This window comes from Strigops habroptila, chromosome 4 (genome assembly GCF_004027225.2).
Source record: "Strigops habroptila isolate Jane chromosome 4, bStrHab1.2.pri, whole genome shotgun sequence".
In the NCBI taxonomy this organism is placed as follows: Eukaryota; Metazoa; Chordata; class Aves; order Psittaciformes; family Psittacidae; genus Strigops; species Strigops habroptila.
In genome coordinates, this window is record NC_046358.1 from 78,739,501 (window position 1) to 78,759,009 (window position 19,509).

General features: G+C 44.2%; 2 protein-coding genes and 1 long non-coding RNA gene across 3 annotated transcripts in view; 1 reads left to right on the forward strand and 2 right to left on the reverse strand.

The window, feature by feature from the left end:
- Nucleotides 1-2,439: 2,439 nt before the first annotated feature.
- LOC115607260 lies at nt 2,440-4,115 on the reverse strand. The gene is made up of 2 exons (XR_003991161.1): nt 3,945-4,115; nt 2,440-2,724 (listed from the first exon to the last, which is right to left on the reverse strand). It is a non-coding gene; the product is annotated as an uncharacterized LOC115607260 (long non-coding RNA).
- On the forward strand, nt 3,053-16,965 carry BRI3 (brain protein I3). Its single transcript, XM_030484353.1, has 3 exons — nt 3,053-3,527; nt 5,161-5,275; nt 16,577-16,965. Exons 1-3 carry the CDS (start codon nt 3,362-3,364, stop codon nt 16,707-16,709), a joined length of 414 nt encoding a protein of 137 aa, XP_030340213.1. The 5' UTR covers nt 3,053-3,361; the 3' UTR covers nt 16,710-16,965.
- Nucleotides 16,966-18,131: 1,166 nt separating this feature from the next.
- The window catches only part of BAIAP2L1 (BAR/IMD domain containing adaptor protein 2 like 1), a 39,357-nt gene continuing 37,979 nt past the window's right edge, over nt 18,132-19,509 (reverse strand). Inside the window, exons 13-14 of the mRNA XM_030484352.1 lie at nt 19,427-19,467; nt 18,132-18,890 (exon numbers count right to left, since the gene is read on the reverse strand). Of these exons, the coding sequence (XP_030340212.1) occupies nt 18,815-18,890; nt 19,427-19,467 (117 nt within the window). The 3' untranslated portion in view covers nt 18,132-18,814. The remainder of the gene's footprint in view (nt 18,891-19,426; nt 19,468-19,509) is intronic.

Sequence of the window (19,509 nt, forward strand, 5' to 3'; positions counted from 1 at the left end):
CAGGGGGCTGATGTACACATTAAACTCTCTAGAATGAAGCCTGTGTGAGGCAAAACCATCCAATCTGGGCTGTTTCCTTCTGAGCGCCAAGGACACTCGACTCACGCTGCTGTGGTTTGGTCCCTTGCACAGCCTGATACCACCTCAACGGAGAATTTTTTGCTCCCTAATCATGTTTTGATGATTTGATCATTGTAGCAAAACATATTTATAAAGACCAAATGCTGTTTAGATCATAGGAAATTAATTGTGCAAGATTTCTAGTGGTTGTGTCTTGATATATTTGACATGTATTCTGTCCAGTTGCCATTTTAAGCAGGTGGAAACAAGACTCTGGTGGTTTTCCATGGGAACTTGATTGCAGAAGAATTTAAGGAGCATTTTCTGGGATTTTCTCACAGTTTGGACTTTGAACCACAGTCCTGCAGCTTTACAGGATGGCAGGAGGCATGATTGATTATGCAAGACATCTGCATGATAAGTCATATACAAACAGGACAGTTGTCTCATGTTTATTTTAAGGAGGACCTTACAATGTGAAACCCAACAAACACTCTCCATGACACTGGCAGCATGTGATGTTTTTGTGGTCGGTGGCTCTGCTCTGTCTGTAATTTGATGTAAAAGTTAGGAATGAATGGATGCCTTATGAACACGCTTGCTTGTGTTGAGTGTCTGGTGCTGAGCCCTGCTTTGTTCAGTTGCTGTTTCTGCAATAGGGACTTCCACTCGGTAAGGAGTTAACAAGAGACAGGTTTTGCAAAACCAAACAGCTAAATACAAACCGATGTTCATTTTGCCATGAGTGTGAACAGTGGATGTGCTTTATAACCCTGGGGCACTGGGTTAATGTGAACCTCACTTCTAGTCTATGCCCTGTAAAGGGTGCACCTGGGTCTTCTCTCAATGGGGCTCTGAGGCCTTGCAAAAGAGAGAGAAAACATCCAGATATCCTTTCATATGTCTGTCCCTCAGTCTTGTGGTTACTGCGTGACTCAGGAGAAAGGATTATCTCCAGGGAAGGAGGTATCACTTAGTGAGGGTCGCTGGCCCTTGCAGCTGTGGAGATTTCCCTCAGTTTTGCTCATGATTGTTGCTGTCTAAATACAATCTGCAGTGAACCACAGCGCAGCCACAGTTCATACTGAAAATACTGAAAATGTTCAGGGACTTCTACCCCTGGGACTGGGGCACAGCCCTGGCCCGTGCACAGCTGAAGCACTCCGAAATCCACTCTGAACTTTTGAATCTCTTGTTGTTACAAAAGACTTTCCTCTGTCCAAAGCATGGTCGAGGTATTTTAAATCCTGTTCCACTGTCTTGCAGACGGAGATGGTTCATACTGGTGGCTTCCCTACTGTCGGCTCTTCCATGCTTTCCCAAATCTCACTTCTCTAAAAGGGGGGGAAAGGGAGATTTTCCTCATCACTTGACTTTGATTTTAAGGAAGTATCTTTCCCCAAATGAGGAAGTACTGCATTGCATTTGTGCTTTAAGCTTTTTCTTTCAAAAACCTCATGTAATATTTATACTGCTACAGTTACAGTAAGCAAAAGCTTTCCTCAGAGTGGGAGCAGCCTCTAAATGTCACTGCAAACTGTGAGCGGTGCCCCTTCCAGATGAGTCAGGCACTGCAAACCGGAGGGAGGGGACAGGAAGCAGGAGGGCAGGGAGCTTCTCACAGTCACGTGATGCTGGCACTGTCTTGGATTTTGGGTCATGTCATCTGCATCCCTGTCTGTTTCCAAGAATTCGTTTGATTTTGAGGCAGACTGTTTAATCTTTTTCCTTTTTTATGTTTTCTCCCACCTTCTGACGGCGTGGGGCTGAGCGTTCCCTATCACACAGGAGCGTTGTCATGGGACTCAGTGGTTGATAGGCTCTGTTGGTGCCTGTGCTGAAGGAAAAACCTGTGTGTTTAAAAAATAAGAGATTTGGTGAATCAGACAGCTCAAAGGATGAAGGTGAGGGAAGAGGCCAGAGTTTTAACTGTGATAAAAGACCTTTAAGATCTTTTCAGCATCTGGCCTGAGCTGTCCAACCATCAAGAACTCAGGTTGCAGATGCAGCCAAGCCTGGTGGAAGTGCTGTCGAAGGTGTTCCTTCAGTTTGTTGTATGGGAGAAAGCAGCACCCCCCCTTGCTTTCCTCCTCCTTCCTGCAGTGTTCTAACAACTTAAGTGTCTCTTTGAACCATGTGAGCTTTGTTCTGCTTTTCTCCAATCTCTTTTCAAAAGCTTTCCCCATTTTACAACATTCCTATTCTGTGCTGCCACTCCCAGACTTCTCTCTTCCCGTTAGCTCAAGCGCAGCTCTTCCCCGTGGGGACGGAAGAGTTTGCAGAAGTCACTGCAGGACACAGCACCATTCGCTAATGATTTTTGCTTTTTCCTCAGACTGTGGGTGCTGTGTAAACGCAAACACATATGCACACAGGATATATATGTATGTATATATTTACAGATATGGAGACACACTGACACTCCCTTAACGTCTCCATCTCTCCAGAGCTCAGCTGAAGTCATTTGGCTACTGCATGATCCAGAGTGGCTCTGGGTGTTCCTGGAGGTGCAGAATCGCCAACCTCCTGCATCCCCTTTTCTGCTACTCTTCCTGGGGCCTTCCCGGGCTGAGCAGACCCTCCAGCTGCGGCCGACCCCAACGATAGCTGGAACTTGATTAGCTTCGTCCTCCTGCTCTTCAGGCCGCCAGTTTCCAGCAGGGACTGCGTTTTGGGAAAGGAGCACTTGAAGGAATACGAAGCTAGAAAGGGTCTCAGCGAGCGTATTAAGAATGCACCATCGCCCGGTGACCGGAGGTGCCGAGCGGCAGCACCCGCTCCGGCTGCCCCAACACGGGGAGCGCAGGAGGGGCACAGCACCCTCGCAGCGAGGACAGGGCGCCCACAGCCCTGCCAGACAATGCGGTCGGGTGCGGGCAGGCGGCTGCCGGGGTGCGGGTCTCCGTGCGGCGGGTGCCCGAGGCGCGGCCCCTTTAAGGCCGAGGGTTTCCTGCGCCTCTCGCAGAGTCACCCCGCGCCGCTGGGGAGCGGCGTCACGTGGGGCGCAGTCTTGTGACCGGCCGCGAGCGCAGCGGCGCGGGGCGCTCGGGGAGGGGCCGCCCGCGCGCCAGGGGCCGCTCACACACCTCTCCCCCCCCACCCCCCGCCGGTGCCTCGCGCCCGGCCCCGGATGCGCGGGACGCCGCCGGCGGGGCGCTCGCGCCGCCGCTGAGCTCCGGCGCCCCCGGGCGGGGCGGAGGGGCGGCGCCCGCCAAGTTGGGCGCTGAGGCGAGGGCGCCGCTTTCTCTTCGCCCTCCCGGCGCTCGCCGCTCCGCGGGCAGGCAGCGCCGCCGCCCCCAGCATGGACAACAAGCCCCTGCTGCAGGAGCGGCCCCCCGCCTACAGCCCCGCCGCGCAGGGCGCGGGCTACGACTACGGGCAGAGCAACTACGGCGCCATCCCCGCCCCGCAGCCCGGCTTCCAGCCGCCCCCGCCGTACCCCTACCCGGGCGCCGCGGCCGCCGCAGGTGGGTCTGAGGCGGCGGGGTGCGGGGCCCTTGGCGTGCGGGAGAGAGCTCGCGCCGCGCTGCCCCCTGCTCTGGGACGGGGGGCGGCTGTGGACAGGGCCCCCCCCGCCCAGCGACGGGAGGGTGTTGGCGGTGGGGTGCCCGGGGGCTGTGAGGAAGGGCCGTGGCCTGCGGCGCTGGGGGGCTGCCCGGCAGCAGCGGGGAGAGCGGGGGAACTCCTGAGCCTCCTGCGTGGGGCTTACTCTGTCAGCAGCGAGGCGGCTGGAGCCTCTCGGCTTTCACGCTTAAAACCATCGCAGGGAGGAGGTGCGGAGGGGATCCAGGTGTTTAAAAGCGCCATCTCCCGCTCCCCATCTTCCTTAGGTGCCTCTGAGGTGAAACGTTGTGTTTGCGTTCTCCCCTCCCCAAAATACTGACCGAGTTTGCATGCGTCCCTCCGATGTGGGGGTTTCTGGCTCAAAACAATGGCAGAGAGGCACAGCTGTGCTAGCAGTGAAACAGACCCCAAACCTGCACTTTTCTTTGCACGCACTTCACTGCACTCTGGTTAATGTTTGTTTTTTCCTGATACACTTCAGTAGTCTTGGAGAGACTTAAGCAGGTGAGTAGGTACAGTACTTCTGTTGGCCGAATGAATGCTGGCCTCATCAGAGAAAGAAGTAGCCTCTTGGGAAGGACTGTACAGTTAAGGGAGTGCTTCAGAAGTTACAAAAAATACACAGCAGACACAGATCTTGCAGTTAGCAAGCGTTGGCTTTAATCTTGAGGCCATAGGTTGACTTCCGGCTAATAGCTTGGAATTTACTTTCCTACAATACAAATATTACTGATTATTTTCAGGTTAATTTTAAGTAGTGAGGTTGCTAGACTTTACAGGTGCATAACTTGGCTCAAGAAAATCTGAGAACTGTTCCCGGGGAGAGAAGCTCAAAACAGCTCGTACCTGGGCAAAGTGTACCTCGACTGTAGGATTACACTGCGCACACCTAACCATCCCTTTAAAAAGCTTTTCTTTTTCCCCCTTTTAAATTTTAATGTCAATGCAGTGGTTAAAGGCTTGTGTCTTTTAACTACAGCTGTTAAAATGACACACTCACTGGCTAACAACATGGGGTTTCTGAAAGCCGTTTTCTTTTTTTCCCCATGGTATGCAACTTACTTCCTTTCCACTTGAATCCTATCACTCCTACCTTTCTGTCCAGTTATAAAACTTAATACATTGAAGTTAAGCTGGAAACCAGAGGAAGATTTATCCTGTTTCAACTAGTTTGCCCTCTGGAGCGGGACATATCCGATACATAACATCCAGAAATGAAAGCTGTGGTCATTCTTTGTTTAATCTGTTTTTCCCTGGTGCTCAGACAGCGTTGAAACAAATTCACAAAGTTAATTATTAGCTCAGTGTCCTTTTTTGATGGTTAAATTGTGCTAGATACTTGGGTTTATGAAGTGGCTTTGCTATTAGATGTGCTGAGTATTGTGTTCCAACTCTGATTTTGATAGAGCTTCTTCAAGTCCTCAATCGAGACTACATTTCTCTTTATTTTTCCGTGTTCTGTTTCAGTACTTTTTAATCATTATCGTTGTTCTTTGTGCCTTACATGTGGTGATAGAGTTTTTTTCCTTATTTTAGGGTATGCTGTTCCTCCACCGACATCACAGCCAAACTATTCGAGCACGTACACCATTATTCAACAGCCTGTTACCACCACTTCTGTAGTAGTAGTTGGTGGCTGTCCTGCCTGCAGGTAAAGCAGCTCTCTAGTTGGGAAATCAACTCAGTCTTGGGTTTTCTTTTTCAAATACAGGTATCCATGCAGTTCTTTGCTTTTCAATAGTTTCTCTTTGTGTGTGTGTATCAGAATTTAATTGACTGAAAAAGCACTGAGATTTAGCAATAGAGTGCTTTGATTTCTGTAGCATGAGCTTGTCCTAATGGGCTCGTGACAACCACTATAATTGATATGACAGACTTTATATATAAACATGAATCTGTTCTTAATGGTGGAGGAAGATCTGTAAGTGGTATTTTTAGTGAAAAAGCACTTCAGTAACAGATGTAAAGGGTCAGTTCTTGGGGGAGAGGATGACAGGAAGTCCCTTCTGATGTGTTTACGCCTGGTGATAGTGGGTAGCATGACTTTATTGTGAAACTTGTTGTGATTGTTGACCATAGTCACTTCTGGTGTTCTGGCTTCTGCGGAAGGGCTTCTGCTGCTGTGGTGTGTGTCCCCAGTCCCAACATCCAGACTGTGCAAAACCAGGCAGGGTGATGGTCAGTAATGGTTGAAAACATCAGTATCTTAAGGCTTTAAAAGATCTCTTGCTTTAAAAGTCCTTTTACTGCAGAACAGAGAGATTACTGGATTTGATTCAAAGTGTTAATCTGATGAAGTGGTGAAAACCAGAAAAAGTGGTCAGCTATTAGTGGGAGTTGCAACAAAAGAACAACTTACCCCTCAGAGATCAACAGCCATAAAAAACGGGAAGGAGGCATTCTGTTTCCACATGAGTGCTGTAAGTCAGCTGTAGTCCCTTTCACTTCTCCGTTCTGCTCATCGCAGGATATTAGCTAATGGCCGAGGGCAGCCAGATTGCTGCTGCTGCAGATCAGACACTGGTGTGCTTGGCCAGCTCTGGCTCAAGTGCAGAATCATTCCCCTTCTGTAAGAATGTATGGGAGTTACCCTTGTGGCATCTTGCCAGGAGGCACTTCATATTCTGCAGGTCTGAGCCCTTATCGGTTTGAAACTGTGCAGGAAACAGACTTGCTAGAATAGCTGAAATTGTGAATGTGATAGAGATTGTAGTGGCAGAGGCTGTCCCTCAGGTGCCTTTTGGTTTTGTTAGAAATGGTATTTGAGAGTCACTACCTGCCTTGAAAGGTGGATTCAAATAAGAAGTATCTTGTGGAGCTGTGTAAAAACAGGTGCGTGCTGAAATACCACTAGTTAAGGCTGAAAAACCTGTACCAATTAGCACTATTGGTCTAGAAGATGTGTGTTTTAAACGGTGAGGCAAAGTAACCACTGAGCCGTTCAGAGGATGTGGTAGATCCTGCCACGTGAGTGGCATTAAAATGCTTATGCTTTAGCTCAACCAGAAGACAGAAAAAATTGTATGTGTTGCTTGGTAAAAGGCAGGCAGTGTATTTATTGTTCTGGCCCCAAACTCAATAAATCTGAAAATGTTTTAGTGTGGAAGTGGTCTTTGCAATAACTGAAGATTGGTAGACTCTTGCTGCTATTCTTGGGATTTATTTTTCTCCTGGAAATTATCCTGGGATGCTCTAGGAGATACCTTTGAAACAATCATTTGCAATTATCCTTGAGCCAAATTTGGGAAAATGAGCAATCTTTCGTAAGGTGTTTTTCAGTGGCCTCACTTGAATAGTTTTCTTAAGATCATCAGGCTTGCTCTGGTGGAGGTATTAATTGGGGACTCTTTCCTAAAGCAAAATACTCTCCACAGAAACTTTGTTTACTCTTGCATCCTCAGGTTTTATTTTAGGCTGGGGGAAAAAAAATAAATTGTGAGGAGAACTATGACACGTTGATTACTGTGAGGCATAATATTGCACTACTGGGACTGTAGGACTCTTCTTAGCACTTCTAAAATACTCTTGGTAGGGAATCCCAAGGGTGAGTAACTACCTAGTAATGGTGGGTCAGTCTTCTTTGCAGTATCCCTGTTTTATCTTAATTGTCTTAAGAGGAAGAGTCAAGTGTCAAGGTAGGAGAGAAAAATCTCAGCTTGCTTGTCTTCTGACAAGCATTGGTAGTCTGCTACTTCCAGAGAAGTGACAGGGACGCTGTGTGGAAGCATGATACTAGAAATACTCATGGGAACCTGAAGGGTCAGGGTTCATGTTCTGGAAGGTTTCACTGGCTGCTTCTCTTTAAGAAAGAGCTCGTAATCCTCTTTGACTTCTCAAGACCTTAAACATAGTTCTGGTTTACTTCCTTGGCCTGGAAACCTATTTTATAAAGAATGCAATGTGCAGCTACACTCTGAATACAACACTAAACAGAAAAGTTGTTGAAAGGGCATTGATAAAAAGCTATTAATGGTACATAAAAACTTTGTTATTAAACTGCCAAGTCAGTCGTCATGTTACTCTTCTGATCTGATGCTGTGCATGGTCGTTAGAGAAGTCCACCTGCTTTAGATCATGAGCAAAAAGCTTTCTAGCTGTAGAATAATGCAACTGATAGAGTAGGCTAACGCCTGTCTCAAGGATTTCTACCATCAGAAACACAAACCAGTCTTTTGCACTCTGGTATGTACGAATGTTGCTAATAGAAATCAAAGCCATTTCCAACTTAAAATATATGGTGGTGAGGAGAAATATGCAGTATTGGTCTGTTATTTGGGTAGAAGTCTATTTTATTGCAGTTGTGAATGATCTTGGGATTAATAAGGTAGCTACAGTTCATCTTTAGGCTTGCTTTATGGTATGAGGTACAAAAAGTATAAAGTATCTCCAGAAGTGGCCTCTCTACAGTGGGCGTAATGCCCATGGTCACTATGTAATTGCATTTTATTTCCTTCTATCTCTGAAGCATTGCTGCATCTGAGGGATGACTCTCCTGTCTTGCAAGCTGTACCTCTTGCTCAGAATTATTCATTAGTCAGCTCATCCTCATTCATCATTGGTCAGTGTTGCTTTCTAATTACAGACTTCAGTATTAATGTGTGTTTCATCCTTCCTTGCATTATTAAAATGTGTTGGGTGGCTGTAGTGCTGTTGTCCTGCTGTGAGTTCTTCTCCCAGCCCTGATGTACAGAGAATTAAACTGTGTTGCAGAATCTTGTCAGCTTTATTGCTTGTAGTTGACATCTAAGGATTGGCCCAGTCCTGGTTTTAAACTATTCTATGTTCCCAAATACAGATTGAGTCATTACAGCCACTAACTTTAGCGATCCAGCTGTGTAATTACCTTTTTAGCTGGGAGAATGCAGCCTGGCTGCTTCTCTTGTGGTCACTTTCATTTTCTGTTTCTCCATCTTGCATTGTTTGGTAGAACAAACTGCAGAGGAATGTTTGCTTTCCTATTGCTTAACAGAAGAAAGGTCCCCTTAAAAATTGTGAAAACATTTTCTTGATCTGATGTTTGCAAAAGCCCTTGTTTTCAAAATCTGGGACAGAGCCTGTGATAGGCCCTGTTGGGTTTTTATTTTCCTGTTTAACAAGTATTTAGTTGCTTGGAAGAAAGGGTGAGGGAAAGGACACAACGCTGCCGCATTGTGGTGCTTTCTCTTCTGACAATTACAAAACAGCTGCTTCAGAAGTATTGTAGTGGGCCCCAAATTACAACAACATTGATGCTGCTTCTAGGACTGGAAGACGAGCAAGTTTGATTAAAACTGCATTTATTCACATCTCTCTTACTGCCGCCTTCCTGCCAACACAAAAGAAGTTGTTCTTTTGGTGGTGATTATTTTTGTGTGGTTTTGGTTGGTTTGGGTTTTTTTTAACTTGACAAAGTAGCAAGTTCCCAGGTTTTGGTTGAAATTTTCTCCAATGAAGTGCCTGTCTCCTGACGAAAGAGACTCTGGGAGAATTAAACTCAGGTGACCAAGTCAGAATTTCAGTCTTCTGGTTTTACTTCAGTTATTTCAATCACAAAATTTCCATGTTGTTTGAGAGAAGGCTGCTCAGGATATAGGTTTTCTGTAGTTACTTACAACAACTATATTTAAACTTTATGTAAATATTCTTTAATATAATTTCATAATATGGACTGGGTAAATATGCAAAGAATTAAAAAAAACAACTAAAACCAAACAAAACCCAAACAAACACAAAACCTATCTATTCAGAGGTACAGATATATCTATTCAAAACCTATCTATGTCTGATATTCTGAGGAAAAAACATGGATTTTCAGTTTCTGGCAGCAGGCTGACATGCCAGAGATCCTTTTGAATCTTGTGAGTGGAGCCAGCTTTGCAGTAGTGGTATAAAGAGGAACAGGTCTAATAGTGCAGCAGCTCCTGGCACTGGTTTTTGTCACACAGATGCCCAGCCTGTGTTGGGAATGCTGTAGCTCCCTTACACTACAGTGTGCAGCTCTCTGGGAGCATGTGCTGCTCAGGCAGACTGGGGCGTTCATCCTGCTGTGCTGTAATCTGGTGGCTGGAGCAGTTGGGGCATGAAATTCAGCAGTGACTTGTGCACGTGATTCCAAAGAAGAAAGCCTTGATGCAGCAAACTTGAGCAGATGCCATGAGTCTGCCATTTGGAATTACTGACTAGGATAGCTGTTAACTTTTTTCTTCCTCCCTGCCTAGCAGCAGGGGCACGCAGCTGCTTAGCAGGAAATCTGTTACCTAAGCTCAGAAGAGAGGAGGTGGTAAGCCTGGTAACAGGTCCCGAGTGAGAACAGTCTGTCACTGGGTCTGTGTTGGTAGCATTTTCTTTTTATTACTGTCACCATTTGTCTTGGTGTCTGTATTCTAATAATTAGAATTTCTATGCAGCAACAAATTGTTCTGAGAGGAGGAAACTGGCCTTGTTTTTGGTAGCCAGGGGTGATGCTAATTTGGCTGTGTATGCAGCTGGGTGAGAAAAAACCACACCGGATCTCAGTCTGGTTCTTCATGGATAGATGTCCGGCATGCACAGAGCATTTGAACTGGCATGCTTCACCTCAGCTGTGAGGCTAGGCTGCTGATGGGAAGCCATGAAGCTTGTCTCTTCATTAGTGTGTTCTCAGAACTGGAAGTAAAGCAGTGGAAGGCTGATGATTTGTAGGCATTTCCAGAAAGACAACAGCTAGATACAAGCTGTTCCCGTTGCCAGAATTTCTCTGGCTCTGCTGCCTGCCCCCTGGCTAGGAAATGGGGCCTGAAGTGTAAGGAGGTTCAGATAAATCTGCAAATACCGTGTTGTCTCTTACTAGAAGGTGTCTTCTAAGGAGAATTGCACTTATATATATGTACAGCTTGTGTTGAGGAGGGCAGGTCAGTGGCTTGTATAGATTTGATGTCCTTTCTCTGAATATGGATCAACAACCATCCATTGTCTTCAAACTAAGGCTAGAGGAGCTGGCACCTCTCTCTTTGTGGAGATTAAAACTGTGAACAGCCCATGCTTACTCAGTAGTTGCATATATAATTGTCAGTTCTTTCTCTTCTGCTGCTTGCAGGTGAAATGTGAACATGCTAAACCTAGCTGCTGTTGTTGCGTTAGCTAGGACAGACATAAAGAAAAGCTATCTATGTTTTCATGTTCAAAATTAAAGATCAAGTGTGCAGCTTCCAAACTCCAGGCTTGTCACTGCTCTGATGTTTCCATTGAAATCTAAAGTTAGAGACTTGCTGACCTCAGTGGCAGGAGAGATGAGACACTGATTAGAAACTTCCTCTTGCTCGATCAGTGAGCGAGTATCTGTGTAGAAGATGGCAGTCACCTTTAGTGCAGTTTCTTTTCAGGCCTTGCAGAGCTTGTTGGACAACCAGGTTGTCTCTGATTACCTGGGATGACCCTTCGACTTTATTTGTAAGGAATGAAAAATGCCGATAAGCACCCGTTTAAATACTGCGATGGAGTGTTAAGTCTAAAATGCACATGTTGAATTGTGCTGATGCTGTGTTCACAGGTCTCACTATCAGACCTCTGATTCTGAGCGTTTGACTTAAGATACTAATGTTTTAAGACTTCTTTTTAAGGGGGTCATCTGAAAAGTAATTTGGTTTTAAATGCTTGTCAGTGGGAATAATTGACCTTACTTTATGGAGTTGGCAGCTGCAGTTACAGCTTAAATCCAAGATGCTGCTTGCAGTATAAATAACCCTTTCCATTTTATTTTTAGATTGGGAGTGGTGCAGTTATAATCAGCTTTTATGTGGTTTATGTTGTAGAACAAAATTTGGTTACATTAGTGAATCTACAGTTTGAATATGGAGCCTCTAATGACTCTGCAGCTCAGGTAAGATACGCAAGTGAAAACTGACTGACATAAGCATGGTCTCCCTTACAAAAAATATTCTTTTCTCCTTCTAAATTTAGTAACTGGCTAAGCAGTGATTGGATAAGTGTTCATCTAAAATTAGGTGGTGACACAAATCAGCACAAGCCAAAAAGTGTTTGTGTAGCTAATGCTGTAGTAGTAATCCCCCCTGCTCTAGACATGACAGGAACTGGCTCTGAAATAACAGGTATGTTGTGGTGGAGGTCATGCAGCTGCAGTTCTGGTGAGCTCTCCAAATGAGTGCCACTTGGAGCTCCCTTCGTCTGCTGCTTGGCTGCACTGCCACTGCTCTGCCTCCATCGCTGTCCCTGCAGTGCTCCTGGGGCTGCTTTGTCCCTTGTGGGGCCTTTTCCCTGGGTCTGGGGTTCAGTCTGGATGGTGATTTATTCCCCCCCATCCTTTTTTTTTAATTGGCATTTTGCATTACCACAAAACTTCCTGAATAACCCTGTTTAGGGGGAAGGGAGTTTAAATCTATTTAAAGTGTCAGGGACATCTGCTGAGACTTGGGCCTTGCAAGCTGATTAAGAGGGTTGATTGTAATGGGTTAGACAGCAGTCATGTACACTTGGGTTTGCAGCTACTCGCGGCTGACTAGAAGTACCCTGATTTATCCCTCTCTAATGTTTAATGAATGTGTTTATTCTTTAAAGACAGATCAAAATTAGGCTGGTTATACTCTTAACACACCAGCTTACTTTCACAAAGGTAGACTTCAGGGCAGGAGCTGAATGTGGAATTATTAAGAGACAAGGAGAAGATTTAAAAACACTAACAAAGCAGGTAATGTTATTTTTGGTGTCACTGAAATGCCTGGAAAAGGGGCTTTTCCTTTCTGGGGTGGATCTGTAGTACTCAAACCTGCCTAAGTCTTTAATTACTCAGAAACATCTATGTTGTGTCTGAGCCTCTTGGTACATAGAACGTGTTACTGGGTTAACCTGTAGTGGTGGGGAAAAGGAGAGACCTCCTTTCCTGGGGGTCCTCTGCTGATCTTTCTTTGGTCCCAGGCTGTTCAGCATTCCGAGTGTTTCCACAAGTACAAATTGCCACGTTCAGCTTCTGCAGCCGGGCTTGCCAGTTCTGGTTGAAAGCTCGTGTTCTTTCTGTCACTGTACCTGTAACCAGTCTGGCTATCCTATATTAAATTGCTTTGCATTTCAGACCTATTAACAGCTTCTTCCCAGGAGATGGCACTTCTAGTAGCACATCTTTTCCCTGGTGAATGGAGTCGACAGTATGACAGCCTTGTTTACTGACTCCATTCTTTAATTGCAGTCTAATTTTGAGGGTCACTTACAATGTAATTTTGCAGTTTTAGTGTCCAGATATGCCCTAGGCAGAGAAGTTGTGCTGCAAAGAAAGGATGCTAAAGCTTTCCAGTTGGCCTTAAGCAATACTACGTAACCCTTTCTCGTACACAGTAATACGGTCAGGTGGGACAGCTAGTTGGAAATCTCTAGAAGCAAGGACTAATACGAGGGTCTTCAATTCTGCTTTAAAAGCCAGCCTAATAAAAGCATCTCTGCTTGGGTTAGTGTGCTCTGAATTCAACCTAGCAAGCAGATTTTGATGTTTCCTGGCACAGGCTAATGATGTAACAACTGATTTGGGCTTGAAAGTTGGGTAGTGAGGGGAAGTTAATGGGCACTAATTTTCTTTACTGTTTTTCTTTCCTTTTGACTCTTTTAATCACATCTTTTTCTCTTCTTGATGGCCGAAGCTGTATACAGTGGTCTGGATGAAGCATTAATAATCCATAGTATATAGAAAAAGTTTACTTCATGATACATCCCTGTACATTTGCCTTTTTTCTAGTAGTGACAGTAACTGCTGTTGGGCTTATAATTTTTCAGTAACTCCGTCCATATGTCTTTCCCTGGCAGCACTAGCCCCTTGGACTGTTTTCCCCATTGGTATTCTCTGTGGTGGGAGGGGAAGGGAAGCAGGCATTGCTCTGATGGGAGTCCTGGGCTAAGGTTCTTTGTAGCAGAACACTAGACACAGACAAAAAAGAAATATTAACCAAGCTGAGCAAATCCTGTGCCCATAGTTTCTCTGAGTGCTGCTTGCAGGGCGAGTGTGTGAGTCAGTGACTAATGCGCCAAGACAAGGGTGAGTTTCTGCTTTGCAGCAGAAATGGCCTGGCTCCTTCCTGTCTGCTGGCATATAGCGTAATTTGTCAGCACTTTTGTTGCAGAGGTAGTAATGTGTTGCATGCTAGGTGGGGGTACATGATTCCTTTCTCTCTGACCCTCATAAGCCCACTGGACATACTGGTCATCAAGCCAGCAGAAGTGTAAAGGCAAGTTGATGGCACACAGTTCATTGTTCCCAAAAGAAACTCTTGTGGTGTCAGCCAGACCTACAGGAGAGACTTGTAGTAGAAATACCAGAAATGAAGATAGGATTGTGTGTTAAGTCCATATATTCTCTAAGTTAGCAACTCATTGTGGCAAGAATCAGTAATGTGAATCAAATACAAAGCCCTGGCAGGTAAGCTGGAGTAGCTGCCTGGTGTGGCGGTCTGTCTGTTTAGTTCTCGCTGGTGGAGACTCTCATGTCCTTTTGGAGATACAAAGAAATCTGTTTATAAACAAGAAACTTCCCCTGTTATGCTTGACTCCTTAAGCATTGCTTTTACTTCAGTTGGTGAGTAAGATGGATACCAAAGCTATTGTACAAAGTGCTCTGTAAATGTTAGGGGGTTTTAGTACTTCTGGTATTAACAATAGTGTCTGTGGGTGACAGGCCAGAAGCATTGTCTTTTACAACATGTACTCAATGTGGCAATTCCATCCTAGAGAAGGCTGGTTTTATGAATTTGGGAAATACCACGGACACTTTCAAGTTTTATGTTAGGCCAATGTTGATATCTGGATTTGTGATTTGGTGATAGAAGTATAAGCAGCAGAGTATCGAGAACACCTTGAAAAGCCTCTGGCTTCTCGTGGTGGTTGACGGGAAGGGGAATGGTTCTTAAGTTGAATCAAGTTGTAGTGTTTTAGCCAACTGCAGCAAAGAATGGTCTCCGAGTCTGCATTTCCCTTCCTTTACTCTGTGTTTGTGTACAATGGGTTGTTTGTGTCCTTTCTGTAGGAAACAACTCCTCGTTGGCCTTGGGACCTTGCTTGTAGCGTGGTCACATAGCTCTGTTTCTGTTGACTTTCATTGTACCAGGGAATATAAGGGGATGCATCTTTTTCAAGTATTCTGAACTCCAAATTCTGGCTATTTAGTATAGCTGCTCAAACTTCTGAGGTCTGAATACTCAGGCTTTACTGTCTGTCTTCGTTCTGGGGGATGTTTAGATACAGCACTTCAGAAAGAAGTCAGGGACTGGAATTTGGATAATTTTCTGCTGTTACAGAGCTGTGCTGAAAAGGAATTTCTCTGTGAGGTGGTCACTCAGTGAGGACTCAGCTGGAGCCAGCTTACATCAGTAGTAGGTTCTCCTACAGTTCTAAAGGGACATCAGGTTTTGGAAGCAGAAACGGGGAACACCTACTGAGGGTTATTTTAATAGTGATGTGTGTTTGGCCTTTGGACTTTTCTAGCTACCAGAAATAAACCTGTTAAACAGCTCATGACAGTAGCGTTGCTCTCAGCTGTTGTGGTGACTTAGGAAGTCCGAATGCGAGTAGTTAGCATAGTCCTCTACACACTTATTTAATTGGCACCTTCCACAACAAAGTGCTGATATTTGAAGTTGTCTTCCGCTGTACATTTACAGTTAAGATTTTAAGTCATTCTTATCCTGCTAACTTAGTCAGAGCCCTGAATGCCCAGTGCACCCAGCCCTTGCATGTTAGTTACATTGACTTGTGCTCTCTGAAGGAAGATACACCAGCACATCTGAGAGAATGTGCTGGCAACTGCAGGAACCACAGATTGCCAGGTTGTGTATTAATTTGAAGTAACAGACTGAAACAGACCTGTCTGCATCTTGCTGTCTCTGCAATGGTTTTAACTTGCTTAGTGAAAGCATGAGCTGGGTGTTTCACCAGTGTTACACAACACTGCCCATTCAAACCTTTCTCTTGGGCAGAAGCTGAGGAAAAAGCACCAAATTGTCAGATCAAAGCATTCAGAAAACAGGATAATTTTTTCTGAAGGAGCTCTAGCACACATATACTGTGGGAGACTCGAGGTTAAGTGAACTGAGAGGGTTCATCCCAGGATAATTGTGGAAACTAGGAGGCAAAGCATATGACACCAGTGTGACTGCTGCCTGTGGGGAAATAGCTAAAAAAGCTGAGAAACCGAGCTGTTTTGGTGTGCAATAATCAGTGCAACAACACTGGTACAGTTAGATCTTCAGCACTGTGTCATTCCAGAAGAGTCAGTACGTTATTCTAAAAGCAGGCTGCTTTTCATGTTTGAGAATAAACTTCAGTGACGCTAAGGGTTAGTTCTGGAAGACTGTCTCCTCATCTTGGGGATGAGGACTGGCCCCCAGGAAGGGTGAGCAAGGAATACAGTTTGATGCTGTCCCAAGTGTGTGATCTCTTATTCCTGTGTAGTCACTGGGCCCAGTTCGCTGAGCCAGGCTGCATGGCTGCGGAAGAGCCCAGGTTCTTGAAGGCGCAGTGGCGGCTGCAGAGGCACAGCTTTCCTGCTAAAGCTCTCGGAGGTGGAGTGTGACTTGTTCCTGCTGTTCAGCAGGTGCTGCGCCTGGATGTGTTCTTCACTGTACCAGTATTTGGAGTTGATACAAGTGGTCCAAGGTGTAGTGACTGTTCTGATCAAAGTACCAGTCCTGGTTGCAGTGGTAGAGAAATGGTTGTTGTCTGGAACTAAGCAGCTAGTTTGAATTAAACCTCTTAGACTTGTTATCTGCAGTCTGATCACTTGCAGCTTTCCTGTTTTTCTTTATGTGGTCTAATTCAAAACCTGCTGCTGCAAGCTGTGAAAATAAAGGCCTTTTAAAGGAGAACCTCCCTCCAAACCTCTTTGTACATTATCTTGCTATGTAAAATGGTGTGGTTTTTAGTGACTGTCAGATCACAAGGTGGTAACTTTGGGGCAAACTTGGTGGGTGTCCTTGACTGAGTCTGTTTTCCCTTTTTGCAGGGTTGGCGTGTTGGAGGACACCTTCACCTGTCTTGGTGTTCTGTGTGCCATTGTATTCTTTCCAATTGGGATTCTGTTCTGTCTTGCACTGAGGCAGAGAAGATGCCCTAATTGTGGGGCAGCTTTTGGTTAATGGGATGAACGTGGACATGCTTATGGAAGCTACAACTGTTAGCATACTCTTTCTAATGTAAATGTCATGTACAATCATTTTATTTGCTTCAGACCTGTTTTGTAAAGTGTGAAGAAATTTAGTCTCTTGCATGTAATTTAAACTTAATCTTTTATGAGCATGTGCATCGCAAAACATGAAAACCCGACTTGTTTTCCATGTTTAGTGGCACCTGTTGAAAACTAAATAAAACTGCTTTTCCTTTTGCAATCCTCAACTTGTGGCTGGGTTATTAAGTATATGACTAACGTGTCTGATAACATGTAGTCAGAAAGTGGAGTTAGTAATCCTAGCTACAAAGAAGGATAAATAGTTGCCAGAATCTTTAAAAAAAACCCAAAACCATGGTTTAGGGCTGTACTTGTTTAAGCAAATCAGATGTTTTTGAGTAAACCGTTGCAAGTGCTTTGTGTGCTACCACTATGCTTATACACCTCCTTTAGCAGTAACAGAGCCGTTTTCATTAGCACAGGTCTTGCATCACACAGTGGCAGTATCCTACCTGCTGGAGCTGGTGGCAGTTCACAGACAATGGTAGAGAAGCTGCAGCACTGCCAGGTACAAGCTGCCCCGAGTAGATTTTTGCATTCCAGATAATTTAATTCTGATACTGAATTATTGAAAGCTTACACAGTCAGGTATAAGGTTGCCTCTGATATGCTTTAGAAATTGGGCTCGGGTGTAAATTAACTCTGCTGAAAAGTTGGTGTGTCAAAAGGGGATTATAGATATTTCTGCAAGGTTCCACACAGCAAATGAAGTGTCCTCAGCCTTGAACTTGAAAGGCTGTGTGAGAGGAGGAGGTGGAATGAGTGGACTCTACCTCTCCAGCCATCACATGCTCTCATACTATTTTTTGACATTAAGTAAGTGAAAGGCATTTCACATGACTTGAATTCGCAGTTTATAGTAGAAGCAGACACCACCACATGAATTAGCCTTGGGATGCTGTAGGAAGCATGTACATATGCGAAGCAGAATAATTGAGAGTAAGGATTGATGACTGGCAGCAGTCACAATACCGAATTCAGGGTGGGAAATACCTGACCTGTACAGTGGTAAAGCACCAAATGCTGACGCAGAGTGAGGAGTCAGGTTTTAACATTCCAGGCTAATTTCCAAGATGATTATTACTGTAGGAAGAGTTTTTCAGACAAGCTAGCTCCTCCATTGGATTTAGAGAATCTGAGCCCCAGGTAACAAACCGAACAACCCTGCTTGTAAGGGAAGTTAGAAGCTGTATTTCACTCAGACCCTGCACTACACCAGCATTTGTGCTAGGCTCCTTCAACGATTTTCAAACTTCATCTGTTTTTCTTTTGTGAAACTTCAAAGGCATCTTTTTATATTAGCATTTGAGAGAAAAAACATGGCACTGTTTTATTATGACTCTTTATAAGACTAAAGTTTGACAACATGTTTTAAAGAAAAAATTACCATTGAAGAATGTGTTGACAGTACAACATCAGACTTAAAATGGGTTGATATTAACACTTGAAAATTTGTATCTGAACATTAAGCAAAGCATTACAAACTGTCTATTCTTACAGGATAAATATTTATTTATAACCTAAGGTGTCTTTCTTAAACAAAATAATGAATCATCACTTTATACAGGTGATTCTCTATTCCAGAATAAGGCAGTTGTTACATTGTTCTGTTGGGGGGGGGAGGGAAATAATCTTTTTCTTATTTACTAAGTGGCATATGCAGGCTTGTGTTCTAGAACTTACCATTGCAGTTTCCAAATAACGAATGCCAAAGAATCAGATCTGTGAGCTATTAGTTACACTGGTTCACTAGAGAATCCAAACTAGCCCCAGTATTTTCACAATTCCTACTACAAAAAGGCATACTGTAAAATCAAGCCAAAGTGCTCAAACATTAGCCCAAAGCAGTTACCTCATTAGAAAGTACAGGTTTAAAAAATAAATCAGAAATCCATTCCAGGTTGCTTCTATTGTACAGTAATTACATTTAAATAAATTCTTGGAACAAGTTTAGATAGCAATTATTACTGAAAATGGTGTTTCTAAGGAGGAAGCACATGTGCATGGACTGTACATTCATCGGATAATCGGTGCTGATCTGTCATTTGTTACTGTTGGTCTGAGTTTCACAGTTGCAAAAGGATTTTCTCCACTGAAAAGAAAAGAAATGCACACAGTTACTAGAAGGTTTGCTGCAACACAACCCCACGTTTAAGCCATGCAGTTTCTTCATCCACGGTGTTTGAAGACTGAAGTTATGGTTTTAGACTAAAGGATTCCAGGTAACTCTTTTTAACTTGAATTTTAAAAACAAGCTTACGTATGAAGGCTCACTTTGCAGGGATCAAAACGTGGGAAGTTAATGCCCAGTTAGATCTGGACTTTTTTGTTTTGAACAGCTCCCAGTTTGGAAAGATTTTTAACCCTCAAAGACAGTTTAAATCCTGTTCCCTGTCAAACTACTGCAGAAACACTGATTTTTCTCAGAAGGGCCTATACATTGTATTTTACTTGATTTATTCTAATTGGTGCAACCAGTTATAGCTTAATGTTTTACCAATGCGTAGGAAAGGTCACAGTGATTTGGCAAAAACATCCTTATTTTCCCTCACAATCAATACAATACAGTAAGTCAATATAAAACTCCAACACAACTAAATTAATGTAAAAGCTTTAAAAAAAATATACCTTAGAAAAGGTGGTTTTATAATGCCATTCATGTCAGGTTTCTGTAAAAGAAGAAGAAGGTATTTACATAGATGTACAAAAAC

Bases quoted from the DNA above. Each gene is read 5' to 3' on its own strand.
- BRI3 (XM_030484353.1), top strand. From the start codon at position 3,362: ATGGACAACAAGCCCCTGCTGCAGGAGCGGCCCCCCGCCTACAGCCCC. The intron at 3,528-5,160 runs GTGGGTCTGAGG...TCCTTATTTTAG, and splicing joins GGGCGCCGCGGCCGCCGCAG to GGTATGCTGTTCCTCCACCG. The intron at 5,276-16,576 runs GTAAAGCAGCTC...CCCTTTTTGCAG, and splicing joins GGTGGCTGTCCTGCCTGCAG to GGTTGGCGTGTTGGAGGACA.